The following is a 17,379-nucleotide window of genomic DNA, read 5'->3' as shown; positions in this document are numbered from 1 at the left end:
ATGGCGTGCCAGCAGTGGCCCTTACCGGAGCCCCACAAGGGGTGGCTGCTAAAGTCGGACCTGAGGAAGAAGGCGCTCATAGAGTCGGGGCTGATCAAGCCGTGGCAGTCAGGGCCGAAGCTCGACAAAAAGCCGGAGCCCAGCAAGAAGTGGCTGCTAGGGCCGGCGCCGCTGGAGCCCTTGCCCCTGGGCATGGAATGTAAGCCCTGGTTCAAGGACAGGGACAGGTTGCCTTCCCGCTATCTCTGCAGGCAGAACAAGCAGCTTGGGAAGTGCCCCACCTCCATGGACAGCCGGCGGTGGGTATTTGTGAAGGAGGGACTGGACGACTTCAGAACGGGCTGTCCATCTGCTGAAGATGTGATCACTCGTGGCCCTCGGGAAGGCTTTCTCCCCATGATTGCTCATAGAATTCCCCGCCCTCCGCCCAAAAAGATTCACAGGCAGCCGCCCACGGGAGCGGACCTGTGTTCCAAGCTCTCGCCAGCCCAGCGAGCACGGAAGGCCTTTGTAGAGAACATTGAAGCCAGCCTGACCCAGCAGTCCCTGGCGAACTGCCTGAATCTGGAGGAAGCTCTCCCTCCAGACCTCCTCCTCAAGGTCCTGGAAGTGCTAGATCCTGACAGGAAGCTGGAGGACACGTGGGCACATTGTGAGGGCACCAAGGAAAGAAAGAAGACCCCCACACACCTGTGTGAAGAACATCCTGAGCAGACCAACCTGGAGCCTCCCCAGGCAGCGAACCTGGAGCCTCCCCAGGCAGGGATCCTGGAGCCTCCCCAGGCCGTGAAACTGGAGCCTCCCCAGGCAGTCCACCCCGTATCTTCCTGGAAGCTCAACCTGGAACCTCCCGAGGAGGACAACCTGGAACCTGAAGACCAAACCCACGTGCAAACGGCCAAGGAGAGCCTCCAGTCATATTTATTCAGTTTGTTTCCTGAGGAAGAGACAAATGCAAAATGCACAACGGATATTCCCAAAGATCTTGGGCTCCAAAAATCAAGAAGAAGAATTCGTGAATTCTGCAGATGGATCGATGATAATTTTGGAGACATAGGCATTGTTGAAGAGGACCTCATGAAACAGTTTGAGGTTGACTTAGAGGTCCCACTCACCCATAATACAGTCAAAATAAAGAAAATAAGCCAGCTTCCTTTGAAGATAAGGCCCTGCAAACAGCTAGATGACATACAGCAGAGAAAATTCTCCCTGCAGGAAGGTAACTGGCAAAGGAAACTCCGAAAACCAGAAGACCCTCATAAACCCAAACGGGAGAAGATAAGGTATGGAGCATGGTACCTGGACCCCAAATCCTGGAAAAAGCTGGTCAATGGCCAGCCTCTGCCCGACCCTAAAGTCGTCCCTGACAAGGAACATTTGACCGATGGAAGGCATCTTGAACCAGACATTATTGATGAACTTTATGGACCAATTGCCTTCAAAGATTTCATTGTAAGCAAGGGCTACAGGATGCCAGGTGTGATTGAGAAGATGTTTATGAGGAAGGGATGGAACTATGAGTCTGTGAAGACTCCTATACACCGAGTAATGAAACTCCTCTCCAAACCCAAAGAGGAGGATTCAGGGGACAAAGAGGATTAGACAATTTTCTATTTACTGTTCACTTGGCTAGTGTGTCTCTCATTTGAACATAAGTCAGAATTCACCATGAGTGCCTCACTGTGTATGGACAATTTGATTCCACAATATCTGTAAATTTTAACACCTATTGCTAATAAAACTTTCTGAATGAGCTTCTGCTTGGGTTCATCAATGTGTTATGTATTTTACCAACTATGAAGTCAATATTTACACATACTCCTCTTGGTTTTGATTGCATTAGGAGTACTATATATTTATGTCAATTATTCATTAAAAATAACCATAAATAAAAGAATTATTTACAAAAGATCTTGTTGCCCAGCCGATGTGGCTCAGTGTTTGAGCATTGACCTATGAACCAGGAGGTCATGGTTTGATTCCAGGTGAGGGCATATGCCTGGGGAGCAGGCTCGGTCCTCAGTGGGGGTGCATGCAGGATGCAGCTGATTAATGATTCTCTCTCAACACTGATGTTTCTCTCTCTTCCTCTCCTTCTCTGAAAATCAGTAAAAATCTTATATAATTAAATCCAGTGACCAAAATGTCAGGACAACCAGACAACCAGAGACTAGAACAACTGCCGCCCCTTGCCCCGGCTGGTTAGAGTTGGCTTTTTTCTTTTCTTTTTATTGCTCAAAGTGTTATATATGTCCCTTTTTTTTTTACCCCTAGTGCCCTCTCCTACACCCCTACCCCCAGTCTGCACCACCCCATAGTCTGTGTCCATGGGTTATGCATATATGAACATGAGTTCATTGGTTGAATTCTTCCCCCCTATTCCCCTTCCTGCTTTCCCTCTGAGGGTTGACAGTGTGTTCCATGTTTCTATGTCTCTAGGTCTATTTTTTTCATCAGTTTCTGTTGTTAGTTATATTTCACATATGAGTGAGATCATGTGATATGGCTCTTTCTCCCACTGGCATATTTCACTTAGCATAATGTGCCCTAGGACCATCCATGCTGCTGCAAATGGTAAGAGTTCTTTCTTTTCTCAGCTGCATAGTATTCCATTGAATAGTCGTACCACCATTTTTAATCCATTAATCAGCTGATGGGCACTTAGGCTGTTTCCAAATCTTAGCTATTGTCAATTGTGCTGCTATGAACATAGGGGAGCATATATTCTTTCAGATTGGTGTTTTCTGATTTCTTGGGATATAATCCTAGAAGTTGGATCTCTGGGTCAAATGGCAGTTCCATTTTTAATTTTTTGATGAAACTCCAAACTGTTTTCCACAGTGGCTGCACCAGTCTGTATTCCCACTGGCAGTGCACCAGGGTTCCCTTTTTTCCACATCCTTGACAACACTTGTCATTTGTGGATTAATTGATGATAGCCATTCTAACAGGTGTGAGGTGGCACCTCACTGTCCTTTTTATTTGCACCTCTTGGATGATCAGTGACCTTAAGCACTTTTTCATATGCCATTTGGCCCTCTGTGTGTCCATTTAGGAGAAGTGTCTATTTAGATCCTTTGCCCATTTTTAATTCAACTGTTTATCTTCCTTTTGTTAAGATGTATGAGTTTCGTGTAGATTTTGGAGGTTAACTCCTTAGATGTATCGTTGGCAAGTATGTCTTCCCATGCAGTGGGCACTATTTTTATTTTATTGATGGTTTCATTTGCTGTGCAGAAGCTTTTTTATTTTGATGTAGTCCCATTTATTCTCTCCTTAATTTCCATTGTCCTAGGAGTTGTAGCCATAAACATAGTGCTACAAGAAATGTCTGAGATTTTGCTGCCTGTGGATTCTTCTAGGATTTTTGTGGTTTCCCGACTTATATTTAAGTCCTTCATCCATTTGAGTTTATTTTTCTGTATGGTGTAACTTGGTGTTCTAGTTTCATTTTTTCTTGCATGTTTTTGTCCAATTTTCCCAACACCATTTATTTAAGAGACTATTTTAACTCCATTGTATGCTCTTGCCTCCCTTGTCACATATTGAACATAATGACTTGTGTTGATTTCTGGGTTCTCTGTTCTGTTCCATTGGTGCATATGTCTGTCCTTGTGCCAATACCAGGCAGCTTTGAGTACATTGGCTTTGTAGTATAACTGGAAATCTGGAATTTGACTCCTCCAACTTTGATTTTCTTTCTCAATACTGCTAAGCTGTTTGGGGTATTTTTTGATTCTATATAAAAGTTTGGAGCATTTGTTCTAACTGTGAAATATGCTGTTGGTATTTTAATGGAGATTGCATTGAATCTGTAGACTGCCTGGGTACTATGGACATTGTAATGATGTTGATTCTACCAATCCATGAACACGGTATATTCTTCCACTTGCTTGTATCTTCCTGTATCTCCCTTTTCAATGTCCTGTAGTTTTCCTAGTACAGGTCTTTTATCTACTTGGCTAAGCTTATTCCTAAGTATCTAAATTTTTTTTTTTATTTCAACGGTAAATGTGGTTGTTTGTTTGGTTTCCCTTTCTGAGAGTCCATTATTGGTGTATAAAAATGCCATAGATTTCTGGTTAATTTTATATCCTGCTATGCTGCCAAATTCATTAGTTAAATCTACTAGTTTTCTGATGGAGTCTTTAGGGTTTTCTTTGCATACTATCATGTTATCAGCAAATAGTGACAGTTTTACTTCCTCCTTTACAATTTGAATGCCTTTCATTTCTTCTTGTTGTCTGATTGCAACAGCTAGTACTTCTAGTACTATGTAGAATAGGAGTGGTGAAAGTGGGCATCCTGGTCTTGTTCTTGTCCCTATTTGAAATGGTTTAAGCTTTTGTCCATTAAGTATGATGCTGCCTGTAGGTTTGTCATAGAAGGATTTTATTATGTTGAGGTATGATCCCTCTACTCCCACTTTGTTGAGAGTTTTTATTTAAAAAAGGGATTTTTGTCCCATTGGATTTTGTCAAATGCTTTCTCTGCGTCTATTGATATGATCATGTGGTTTTTATCTTTCAGCTTGTTTATGCGATGTATCACATTTATTGATTTGTGGATATTGTACTGGCCTTGCATCCCTGGAAGAACAATTGTTCATGGTGTATGATCTTTCTAAGGTATTGCTGGATCCGAGTTTCTAAAATTTTGTTGAGGATTTTAGCCACTATGTTCATCAGGGATATTGTCCTGTAATTCTCTTTCTTTGTACTGTCTTTATCTGGTTTTTGGAATAGGGTAATGCTGGCCTCAAAGAAAGAGCTTGGAAGTATTCCTTCTTTCTGAATTTTGGAATAGTTTGAGGAGGATAGGTGTTCATTCTTTCAATGTTTGGTAAAACTTCTCTGTGAAGGCATCTCGTCCAGAGTGTGTTTGCAGGGAGTTTTTTTTTTTTTTATGACTATTCAGGTTTTCTCATTAATTTATCCATGGATGTCAATGGGTATGAAAGTCTCCTACTGTGATTGTGTTGCTGTTGATCTCTCCCTTGATACCTTCCAGAAGTTTTGTTTATGTATTTGGATGCTCCTGTATTGGGTACATATATGTTTACCAGAGTTAAATACTTTTGTTGTATCAATACCCTTAATATTATGAAGTGGCTTTCCTTACCTCTAGTTATGACCTTCACTTTGAGGTGTATTTTTCTCAGATATAGGTATTGCTACCACAGGTTTTTTGTTTTGTTTTGTTTTGTTTTTTCGTTTCAATTTGCTTGAAGATTTTTTTACAATTTCTTCATGTTCAGTCTGTGTGAGTCCATTGTTCTGAGGTGGGTCTGTTTTAGATAGTATGTATATGAGTCATGATTTCTTATCCATTCAGCTACCCTGTGTTTTATTTGGGGAATTTAATCCATTTACGTTTAAGGTTATTATGGATAGGTCATAATTTGTTGCCATCTTTATTCTTTGAGCCTGTTTTGCTTTCTCTTTCTCCCTTTCTATTTCTTCTCTACAACAGCCCCTTTAGCATATTTTGCATAGCTGTATAGGTGGTGATAAACTCCCATAGTTGTTGTTTTTGTTTGTTTGTTTGGGTTTTTGTTTGTTTGTTTGTTTTGTTTTGTTTTTTGTCTGTGAATCTCCAAATTTCACCTTAAATTTTGAATGATAGCTTTGCTGTTTAGAGCATTATTCAAATCAGTAGTTTGCTTTGCATCAGTTTATATACTTCATTCTATTACCTTCTGGCCTGGCGTGTTTCTGTTGAGAAATCAGTTGATAGTGGACATCCCTTTTACGTAACTTTGTCTCTCTCTTGCAGCCTTTAAGATTCTTTGTCTTTTACATTTGCCAATTTAATTACGACGTGTCTTGGTTTGGGTCTTTTTGGGTTCATCTTGCTTGGGACTCTCTGTGCTTCTTGGCTTTGTGTGACTTGATTTCTCCCCCAAGTCTGGAAAGTTTTCTGTCATTGTTTCTTCTAAAAATGTTTCTATTCCTTGCTCAGCCACTCTTCTTCTGCCACAACTATTATGCACATGTTGTATTGTTTCCAATTGTCCCAAAGCTCCTGTAGACTCTCCTTCTGATTTTTAAATTTTTTTTTTCAGTTGCTGCTCAACTTGGGCATCTATTTATACTTTGTCTTCTAACATGCTGATTTTGTCCTCAGCTTCTTTTAGTCTACTCTTTAATCCTTCCATTGTGTTCTTTATGGCTGCTATGTCATTCTTCATTTACTTTTTTTGTAAAAGTGATTTGATTTTATTTAATTTAAATTCTTTATTGTTTAAAATATTTCATATGTCTCCTTTTTCCATGTTGACCTCTCCCCACCTTTGCCCACCTACCAGTACATGCCCTCACCTCCCCTTACAGTTGGTGTCCATTGGTTATTCTCATATGCATGCATACAAGTCCTTTGGTTGATCTCTTATCTCCTCACCCCCTGCTTTCCCTCATGGGTTAGACCAGGGGTGGGCAAAGTTTTTGACTCGAGGGCCACAGTGGGTTCTTAAACTGGACCGGAGGGCCGGAACAAAAGCATGGATGGAGTGTTTGTGTGAACTAATATAAATTCAAAGTAAACATCATTACATAAAAGGGTACGTTTTTTTGTTTGTTTGTTTGTTTTGTTGTTGTTTTGTTTTGTTTTGTTTTAGTTTATTCATTTCAAACGGGCCAGATCCGGCCCGCCGGCCGTAGTTTGCCCACAGCTGAGTTAGACAGTCTGTTCGAGGCTTCTTTGACTCTGTTTCTATCTTTGTTCATCAGTTCATGTACATTATATTCCACAAATGAGTGACATCATATGATATTGATCTTTCTCCAACTGACTTATTTCACTTAGCATAATGCTCTCTAGTTCCATCTATGCTGTTGTAAATGGTAAGAATTCCTTCTTTTTTATAACAGCGTAGAATTTCATTGTGTAGATGGACCACAGTTTTCTAATCCCCTCATATGCTGATGGGCACTTAGGTTGTTTCCAAACCTTAGCTATTATAAATGTGCTGCTATGGACAGAGGGGTACATATATCCTTTCTGATTGGTGTTCTGGTTTCTTGGGATATAGTTCTAGAAGTGGGATTACTGGGTCAAGTGGGAGTTCCATTTTTAACTTTTTGAGGAAACTCCATACTATTTTCCACAGTGGCTGCAGCAAATTGCATTCCCACCAGAAGTTAAAGGGGGTTTCTTTTTCTCTGCATCCTCTCTAGCACCTGTCATTTTTTGATGATAGCCTGTCTGACAGGTGTGATGCGGTACCTCATTGTTGTTTTGATTTGCATCTCTCAGATTATTAGTGACTATGAGCTTGTTTTCATACGTCTCCTGGTCTTCTGTATGTCTGCTTTTGAAAAGTGTCTATTTAGATTCTTTGCCCACTTTTTGATTGGATTGTTTATCTTCCTTTTGTAAAGTTGTATGAGTTACTTATAAATTTTAGAGATTAAACCCTTATCGAAGATAACATTGCCAAATATTTTCTCCCATGCAGTGGGCTTTCTTATTGTTTTGTTGATGGTTTCTTTTACTGTGCGGAAGCTTTTTATTTTGATGTAGTCCCAGTTGTTTATTTTCTCCTTAGCCTGCATTGTCCTAGGAGTTGTGTCAGTAAAGATATTGCTACAACAAATGTCTGCTCTTTTCGTTCCTATGGCTTCTTCTAAGATGTTTATGGTTTCCCATCTTATGTTTAAGTCCTTTAGGCATTTTGAGTTTATTTTTGTGTACACTGTAAGTTGGTGGTCTAGTTTCATTTTTTTTTTTTTTTGCATGTATCTGACCAATTTTCTCAACGCCATTTTTTGAAGAGACTGTCTTGACTCCATTGTATGGTCTTACCTCTTTTGTCAAATATTAACTGAGCATAATGGCTTGGGTCAATTTCTGGGTTCCCTGTTCTGTTCCATTGGTCTATATGTCTGTTCTTGTGCCTGTACCAGAAAGTTTTGAGGACAGTGTTTTGTGGTATGGCTTGATATCTGGTATTATGATCCCTCCAACTTTGTTCTTTTTCAAGATTGCTGTGGCTATTCTGGGTCTTTTTTTTTTGTTCCAGATGAATTTTTGGAGAGTTTTCTGTAGATCTTTGAAATATGCCTTTGGTATTTTAATGAGGATTGCATTGAATCTATAGATTGCTTTGGGTAGTATGAACATTTTAATGCTGTTGATTCTACCAATCCATGAATACAGTATGTTCTTCCATTTGTTTCTGTCTTCCCCTAACTTTTTTCAATGTCCTATATCTTTCTGAGTACCAGTCTTTTACCTACTCAGTTAAGTTTATTCCTAGGTATCTGCAATTTTTTGTTGCAATGGTAAATGGGGTTGATTTTTTTAGTTTCTCTTTCTGTGAGTTCATTATTGGTGTATAAGAAAGCCATAGATTTCTGGATGTTAACTTTGTATCCTGCTACATTGCCAAATTCATTTATTACATCTAGTAGTTGTTTTTAATTTATGGAGTCTTTAGGGTTTTCTATGTACAATATCAAGTAATATGCGAGTGATGACAATTTTACTTCTTTTCCAATTTGGATGCCTTTTATTTCTTCTTCTAGTCTGATTGCTATGGCTAGCACTTCCAGTACTATGTTGAATAGGAGTGGTGAAATCAGGCATTCCTTGCTTGTTCCTGTTCTTTTTTTTTAATTGACTTTTTACAGAGAGGAAGGGAGAGGGACAGAGAGTTAGAAACATCGATGAGAGAGAAACATCCATCAGCTGCCTCCTGCACACCCCTCACTGGGGATGTGCTCGCAACCAAGGTACATGCCCCTAACCGGAATCGAACCTGGGACCCTTGAGTCCACAGGCTGATGCTCTATCCACTGAGCCAAACTGATTAGGGCTTGTTCCTGTTCTTAAGGGAAATGGTTTTAGTTTTTGCCTGTTGAGTATGATATTGGCTGTGGGTTTGTCATCTAAGGCTTTTATTATGTTGAGGTATGATCCCTCAAGTCCCACTTTGCTGAGAGTTTTTATCAGGAAAGGGTGTTGGTTTTTGTCAAAGGCTTTTTTGGCATCAAATGATATAATTATGTGATTTTCATCTCTCAATTTGTTTATCTGATGTATCACATTTACTTATATGCAGATATTGTACCATCTTTGCATCCACGGGATAAATCCTACTTGGTCATGGTATATGATCTTTCTGATGTAATGCTGGATCCAATTTGCTAGAATTTTGTTGAGGATGTTGGCATCTATGTTCATTAGGGATATTGACCTGTAGTTCTCTTTCTTTGTGGTGTCTTTATCGTGTTTTGGAATTTGGGTAATGCTGGCTTCATAAAAAGAGCTTGGAAGTGTTCCTTCCCCTTGAACTTTTTGGAATAATCTGACAAGGATAGGTTTCAGTTCTTCTTTGAATGTTTGGTAAAACTTCCCTGTGAAGCCATCTGGCTGTGTGCTTTTGTTTACTGGAAGTTTTTGTTTGTTTGTTTTGTTTTTAATGTCTAAAGTTAGACAAATGTCCCCTTCTCTTCAATTGACACCCCTGCCAGCCATTCCCACCCAAGACAAGCCCTCACTGCCCCAGTGTCTGTGTCCATTGGTTATGCTAATAAGCATGGAAACAAGTCCTTTGGTTACTCTCTACACTCCATCCCCCTCCATTTTTCTCTGGATCAATTCTTGTTCATCAAATTATGCTGATCATTATATTCCACATATGAATTAGATCATGTGATATTTATCTTTCTCTGACTGGCTTATTTTGTTTAGCGTAATGTTCTCCAGTTCCATACACGCTGTTGCAAATGGTGAAAGTTCCTTCTTTTTTATAGAGGCATAGGATTCCATTGTGTAGATGTACCATAGTTTTTTAATCCACTCATCTGCTGATGGGCACTTAGGCTTTTTCCAAATCTTACCTGATGTAAATTGTACTGCTATGAACATAGGGGTGCATATATCCTTTCTGATTGTTGTTTCTGGTTTCTTAGGATATAGTCCTAGAAGTGGGATTACTGGAGTAAAATGGGAGTTCCATTTTTAATTTTCTGAGGAAACTCCATACTGTTCTCCACAGTGATACACCAGTCTGCATTCCCACCAGCAGTGCAGAAGGGTTCCTTTTTCTCCACATCCTCACCAGCACTTGTAATTTGTTGATTTGTTGATGATAGCCATTCTGACATGTGTGAGATATCTCGTTGTTTTCATTTGCATCTCTCAGATGATTAGTGACTTTGAGCATGTTTTCATATGAATCTGGGCCCTCTGTATGTCCTCTTTCAGAAAGTATCTATTTAGATCCTTTGCCCATTTTTTGAGTGGATCATTTATTTTGCTTTTGTTAAGTTGTATGAGTTCTCTGTAATTTTGGAGATTAAATTCTTATCTGAAATATCATTGGCATATATGTTCTCCCATCCAGTGAGCCTTCTTGTTGTTTTGTTGATGGTTTCTTTTGCTGTTCAGAAGCTTTTTATTTTGATGTAGTCCATTTGTTTATTTTCTCCTTAGTCTCAATTTCCCTAGGAGTTATGTCTGTAAAAATATTGCTACGACATATATCTGCTATTTTGCTGCCTATGGAGTGTTCTAGGATTTTTATGGTTCCCCATCTTACACTTAACTCCCTTAGGAATTTTGATTTTGTTTTTGTGTATGGTGTAAGTTTGTGATCTAGTTTCATTTTTTTTTTTGCATGTATCTGACCAAATCTCCCAGCACTATTTATTGAAGAGAGTGTTTGACTCCATTGTATGCTCTTGCCTCCCTTGTCAAGTATTAATTGAGCATAACGGCATGGGTCGATTTCTGGTTTCTCTGTTCTGTTCTATTGGTCTATATGTCTATTTTTGTTCCAGTACCAGGCAGTTTGGAGAACCGTGGCTTGGTCATATAGCTTGGTATCTGGTATTGTGATCCCTCCAACTTTGTTCTTCTTTCTCAGGATTGCTGTGACTATTCGGGGTATTTCTTTATTCCAGATGAAATTTTGGAGAGTTTGTTCCAGATCTTTGAAATATGCCATTAGTATTTTAATGGGGATTGCATTGAATCTATAGAATGCTTTGGATAGTGTGAACATTTTAATTATGTTGATTCTACCAATCTATGAACATGGTATGTTCTTCTATTTGTTTATGTCTTCCTCTATCTCTTTTTTCAATGAACTGTAGTTTTCAGAGTATAGGCTTTTTACATCCTTAGTTAAGTTTATTCCTAGGTTTTTTAATTTTTTGGTCCAATGGTGAATGGGATTTTTTTTTCTCTGTGAGTTCATTATTGGTTTATAAAAAGGCCATAGATTTCTGAGTGTTTATTTTGTATCGTGTTACATTGCCAAATTCATTTATTAGGTCTAGTAGTTTATTGATGGAGTCTTTAGGGTTTTCTATGTATAGTATTATGTCATCTGCAAATTAGGACAGTTTTACTTCTTTTCCAATGTGGATGCCTTTTATTTATTCTTACTAAAGGCCCAGTGCACAAAAATTTGTGCACTCAGGGGTGAGGGGTCCCTCAGCCCTGCCTGTGCCCTCTCAGAGTCTGGGACCCCTCGGGAGATAACGACCTTCTGGCTTAGGCCTGCTCCCGGGTGGCAGAGGGCAGGCCCAATCCCTAGGTGCAGCCCCTGGTTGGGCTCAGAGCAGGGCTGATTGGGGAGTTGGGGCGCCTTCCCCTGTCATGCACAGAGCAGAGCAGATTGGGAGGTTGTGATGCCACCCTCAGTCACACTCAGGGTAGGGCCGACTGGGGGGTTGGGGCACCGCACCCTGTCACACTCAAGGCAGGGTCGATGGGGAGGTTGCGGCACCACCCCCTGTCATGCAGAGAGCAGGGCCCATCAGGGGGGTTGCGGTTCCATACCCTGTCACGCACAGAGCAGGGTCAATCAGGGGGTTGGGGAGCTCCCCCCTGTCACTCACAGAGTAGGGCCAATAGGGGAGTTGGGGCACTGCCCCCTGTCACACTCAGGGCAGGGCGGATCAGGGGATTGGAGCGCCGCCTTCTATCACCCACAGAGCAGGGCCGATCAGGAAGTTGGGGCGCCGCCACTCTCACACTCAGGGCAGGGCCAATGGGGAGGTTATGGCTCTACCCCGTCACACACAGAGCAGGGCCCGTGGGGGGGGGGGTTGGGGCGCCGCACCCTATCACACACAGAGCAGGGCTAATCAGGGGGTTGGGGCGCCACACCCTGTCACACACAGAGCCGCAGGGCCATCAGGGTTTGGGGAGCTCCCCCCTATCAGGCACAGAGCAGGGCAGATAGGGAGGTTTGTGGCCCCACCCCCTGTCACACACAGAGCCGCAGGTCGATCAGGGGGTTTGGGCTCTGCCCCCTGTCACGCTGATCCCGGTGCAGGGAGGCATATTACCCTTTTACTATATAGGATAGAGGCCTGGTGCATGGGTGGGGCTGGCTGGTTTGCCCTGAAGGGTGTCCTGGATCAGGGTGGGGGTCCCCACTGGGGTGCCTGGCCAGCCTGGGTGAGGGGATGATGACTGTTTGCAGCTGGTCACACACCCTTCAGGGTGGGGGTCCCCACTGGGATGCCTCGCCAGTCTGGGTGAGGGGCTGAGGGCTGTTTCCCAGCCGACTGAAGCTCCCAACTGCTCCTTTTTTTTCTTTTTTTTCTTTTTTTATTCTGGGCCAGCTTTAGCTCTGGCTCCAGCTCTGAGGCCTCTGCTGCTGAAAACAGGTATTTGTTTTTTTTGGGTTCTATAATTGAAACAATGTATAACTCCAGCTCTGAGATCCCAGCTAGCTGAAAGCGGGTTTCTGGGGTTTTTTTTAGCTTCTATATTTATTACAATGTTTCAAACTTCAGGCTCAGAGGCCGGCAAGGCAGGCGGGGAACGTTGGAGTCCTCCGTCACTGAAGCAAGCAAGCCTCATGTTCGCTTCCAGCTGCCTGGCTGCCGGCCACCATCTTAGCTGGCAGTTAATTTGCATATTGCCCTGATTAGCCAATGGGAAGGGTAGCAGTCATACGCTAATTACCATGTTTCTCTTTAATTAGATAGGATTGTCTGATCGCTATGGCTAACATTTCCAGTACTATATCAAACAGGAGTGGTAAAAGTGGGCATCTCTGTCATGTTTCTGTTCTTAGGGAAATGAGTTTAGTTTTTGCCCATTGAGTATGATGTTGGCTGTAGGTTTGTCATAGAAGGCTATTATTGTGTTGAGGTATTATCTCTCTATTCCTACTTTGCTGAGAGTTTTTATCAAGAAAGGGTGTTTGATTTTGTCTAATGCTTTTTCTGCATTAATTGATATGATTATGTGATTTTTCTCTCTCATCTTGTTTATGTGATGTATCACATTTATTGATTTGCGGATCGTGTACCATCCTTGCATAGCTGGAATAAATCCCACTTGGTCATGGTGTATGATCCTTCTAATGTAATGCTAAATCGGATTTGCTAAAATTTTGTTGAGGACTTTAGCATCTACGTTCATCAAGGATATTGGCCTGTTGTTCTCTTTCTTTGTGGTATCTTTATCTGGTTTTGGAATTATGGTAATGCTGGTTTCATAGAAAGAGCTTTGAAGTGTTCCTTCCCCTTGAATTTTTTGGAATAGTCTGAGGAGGATAGTTTTTATCTCTTCTTTGAATGCTTGGTAGAACTCTCCTGGAAAGCCATCTGGACCAGGGGGGCTTTTGTTTGCTGGAAGATTTTTTATTGCTGCTTTAATTTTTTTGGCCTATTCAGGTTTTTTTTTATTATTATTCTTTTTTTTGTTTCTTGATTGATTTTTGGCAGCTTGTATTTTTCTAAAAGTATTTTCATTTCATCTAGGTTGTCCATTTTGTTGGGATAGAGTTGTTCATAGTATTTTTTCATTATCATTTGTATTTCTGTGGGATCAGTTGCTGGAAGCCAGTCCATCCTTGCTGCTTGACACAGTTGCTGCAGGGAAGAAACATATGCACAGCATATGTTTCAAGGGACCTGGCATTTATGGCATACTGTTCTTAATATGTTTGCTCCCCCTCTTAGTGCTATGTGTTTTAAACAAGACCACCTCCCTGAGAAAGCTTGTTTCCCCAGGTGAGGATTTTTTTCCCTGGAGTTAGGGATTAACAGGACTAAGGAAGAGAATAAATCAGTGAAACCCCCTAGTGTTACAGAAATACCATGTAGTACTTATGAAGAACTTGGACTAAGACTGTTGGCAAAAAATTTGGGACTTGTTGGGCCCACATCCCCAGGGGCCTGCCCACCAGGGAAAGCACCAAAGCCTATACCCCTGGAGACTCACGAACACAGAGCAGTCCCAGGGAAGGCAAGCAGTGAGGCTGGGAGGAAATAACCTTTACTGAGTAGTATAACCTTTACTCCTTCAGTTACTTCCTTATAGCTTATCAGTAGAGCAGTAACCTTGGAATAGCCCTTATAATGGAACACAGAGATTAACCTAGACAGGATTAAACTCAACAGAACTAGATTAACAAACGCCCTAACCTTTGGAATAGAATGGATAGGATTAAAACCAACAGGTATAAATACAGATGTAACAGGACAATAAAGACTGAACCTGGCTGGAGAACCTCGTTATGCTGATCAGCTAAACGCTGTCTCCCTGTCATTCCTTCTTCTCCGACTCCATCCACAGCTTTGGTAACCCCTGGACCTGTTGGGGTTGGACCCCTACAATCAGTTATTACTTCACCTCTTTCATTTCTGATTTTGTTTATTTCAGTCCTGTCTCTTTGACTCTTGGTGAGCACGGTTAGAGGTTCATCAATCTTGTTTATCTTTTCAGAGAACCAGCTCTTGGTTTTGTTGATCTTTTGTATTGTTTTTGGTTTTTTTGTTTGTTTTTGCCTCTATGTCATTTATCTGTGCTCTGATCTTTAGATTTCCTACCTACTGCTAATGCTGGGCTTTTCTTCTTGCCCTCTTTCTAACTCTTTGAGTTGTAGGGTTAGATAATTTATTACAAGTTTTTCTTGTTTTGTTTTGTTTTCAAGATAGGACTGTAGAGCTATGAACTTTCCTCTCAAGACTGCTTTCGCTGTGTCCCATAGATTTTGGATTGTAGTTTTTTCATTGTTGTTTGTTGCCATAAAAGTTTTTATTTCTTCTTTGATCTCTTTGGTAACCCAATCATTGTTTAATAGCATGTTATTTAGCCTCCAGGTGTTGGATTTAGTTTATTGTTTTTATTGTAGTTGATTTCTAGTTTTATGCCATTATGACTTGAGAAGAGGCATGATATGATTTCTATATTTTTAGAATTTGAAGAGACTTTGCCTGCGTCCCAATATGTGGTCTCTCTTTGAAAGTGACCCATGTGCACTTGAGAAGAATGTATATTCTGTCGCTTTGGTATGAAATGTTCTGAAGATGTCAATTAATTCCATCTGATCTAGTGAGTCATTTAGGATTGATGTTTCTTTGCTGATTTTTTGTTTAGAGGGTTTCTCCAGTGGTGTTAATGGGGTATTAAAGTCCCCTACCATGATTGTATTGCTATCGATCTCACCCTTGATATCCTCCAGAAGTTTTTTTTTTATGTATTTTGGTGCTCCTGTATTTGGTGCATATAAGTTTACCAGAGTTACATCTTCATGTTGATTTGCTCCCTCTAGTATTATGAAGTGGCCTTCCTTATCTCTTGTTATGGCCTTCACTTTGAGGTCTAATTTGTCAGATATAAGGATTGCTACCCCAGCTTTTTTTTTTTATTTCCATTCTCCTGAAAGAAATCTTCCATCCCTCACCATCAGTCTGTGTGAGTCCTTTGATCTGAGGTGGGTTTCCTGTAGACAGCAGATAAATGGGTCATGTTTTCTTATCCAGTCAGCTACCCTATGTCTTGTGATTGGTGCATTTAATCCACTTATATTTAAAGTTATTACTGATAGGTACTTGTTTATAGCCATTTTTATTCTTTATGACAGTGTTCCTTCTGCCTGTCCTATTTCTTCTTTTTTACAGCAGAACAGTTAGCATTTCTTGCATTGCTGGTTTGGTGGTAATAAACTCCCTTAGGCCTTTTTTTCTGTGAAGCTCCTGATTTCACCCTCAATTTTGATTGATAGCCCTGCTGGGAATAATATTCTTGGATTCAGACCCTTGCTTTGCACGCCTTTGTAAATTTCATTCCATTCCCTTCTGGCCTGATGTGTTTCTGTTGAGAAATCAGTGGATAGTCTGATGGGAGATCTTTTGTAGGTAACTTTCTGTCTCTCTCTGGAAGCGTTTAAGATTCTTACTTTGTTGTTGGTGTTTGCCAATTTAATTATAATGTGTCTTGGTGTCAGTCTTTTGTGGTTCATCTTGTTTGGGACTCTGTGAGCTTCTTGGACTTATGTGAGTTTTTTCTTTCCAATATCCAAGGAGTTTTCTGTCATTATTTCTTCAAACAGGTTTTCTATTCCTTGCTCAGTTTCCTCTCCTTCTGGCACCCTTATTATGTGGATGTTGTTTAGCTTCATATTGTCCCAAATTTCCCTTAGGCTCTCATCCAATTTTTTAATTTTTTTTTCTAGATGCTGCTTTACTTGGGTATTATTTCTTAGCTTGTCTTCTAGCTCACTGATGAGGTCCTCCGCTTCTTCTAGTTTTGATTTGATGTTTTCTATTGAGTTCTTTATTGCAGCGATCTCATTTTCTATTTCTTCTTGGTTCTTCTTCATTTCTTCTTGGTTCTTACACATATTGTTGAATTTGTCCTCCATTCTTTTCAGCAACCATATGACCATTGCTCTGAATTTTTTCTCTGACATATTGCTTGCATCCATTTTACTTACTTCCTTTTCTGGTGATTTCTCCTTTTCTTTTGTATGTTGGCTGTTTCTTTATCTCCCCATGATTGCTTCTCTCATGGTGTCTGGTTATGTAGCTCACTCTATCTGGCATTGACTTAAAGTCATAAAATATAACACAAGACACAATTCACAGGGCCTCAAACACAAATGTATTCATGATACTAATAACCCCAAATAAAGGTGACCACCAGAGTAAAGAGAATTAGGGGATAAAAAGATTTCAAAAACGATATTGAGAAAAGGAAAAAAATTAATAGAGAAAAGAAAGAAATATCAATAAAAATATTTTTTATATGTATATGGGGAGAAAACTCCAATGAAACAGCTAATCCATAAAATGCAAACAATAATCACACAAAGAAAAACTCCCAGATGACTCTGAGGAGGCAGAGCTGGTTTCCAGAAGATAAGGTCAAGGAATTGAATGAATGGAGAAATACCCACAATTCAGTATAGAGAAGGCAGAAAGAGAATGAGTGTATAAGAAGAAAAGTAAACCCCCCCCACACACACACACAATATATATATATATATATATATATATATATATATATATATATATATATGAAAATTCTTATATATCTATACTAATAAAAGCCTAGGTGGCCCTAGCCAGTTTTTCTCAGTGGATAGAGCATTGGCCTGCAGACTAAAGGGTCCCAGGTATTATT

The 17,379-nt window shown here is 40.4% G+C and overlaps 1 protein-coding gene across 1 annotated transcript; it reads left to right on the top strand.

The window, feature by feature from the left end:
* LOC132223596 (protein FAM47A-like) lies at nucleotides 1–1,602 on the top strand. Its single transcript, XM_059678693.1, has 2 exons — nucleotides 1–735; nucleotides 835–1,602. Exons 1-2 carry the CDS (start codon nucleotides 1–3, stop codon nucleotides 1,600–1,602), a joined length of 1,503 nt encoding a protein of 500 aa, XP_059534676.1.
* The last annotated feature ends 15,777 nt before the right edge of the window (nucleotides 1,603–17,379 follow it).

The sequence above is a fragment of the Myotis daubentonii genome, chromosome X (assembly GCF_963259705.1).
Source record: "Myotis daubentonii chromosome X, mMyoDau2.1, whole genome shotgun sequence".
NCBI lineage: Eukaryota > Metazoa > Chordata > Mammalia > Chiroptera > Vespertilionidae > Myotis > Myotis daubentonii.
This window is presented reverse-complemented; position numbering and strand designations above follow the sequence as displayed.

Coding starts and splice junctions, on each gene's coding strand:
- LOC132223596 (XM_059678693.1), top strand. CDS start 1: ATGGCGTGCCAGCAGTGGCCCTTACCGGAGCCCCACAAGGGGTGGCTG. Junction 736..834: donor CCAACCTGGAGCCTCCCCAG/GCAGCGAACCTG, acceptor TCTTCCTGGAAG/CTCAACCTGGAACCTCCCGA.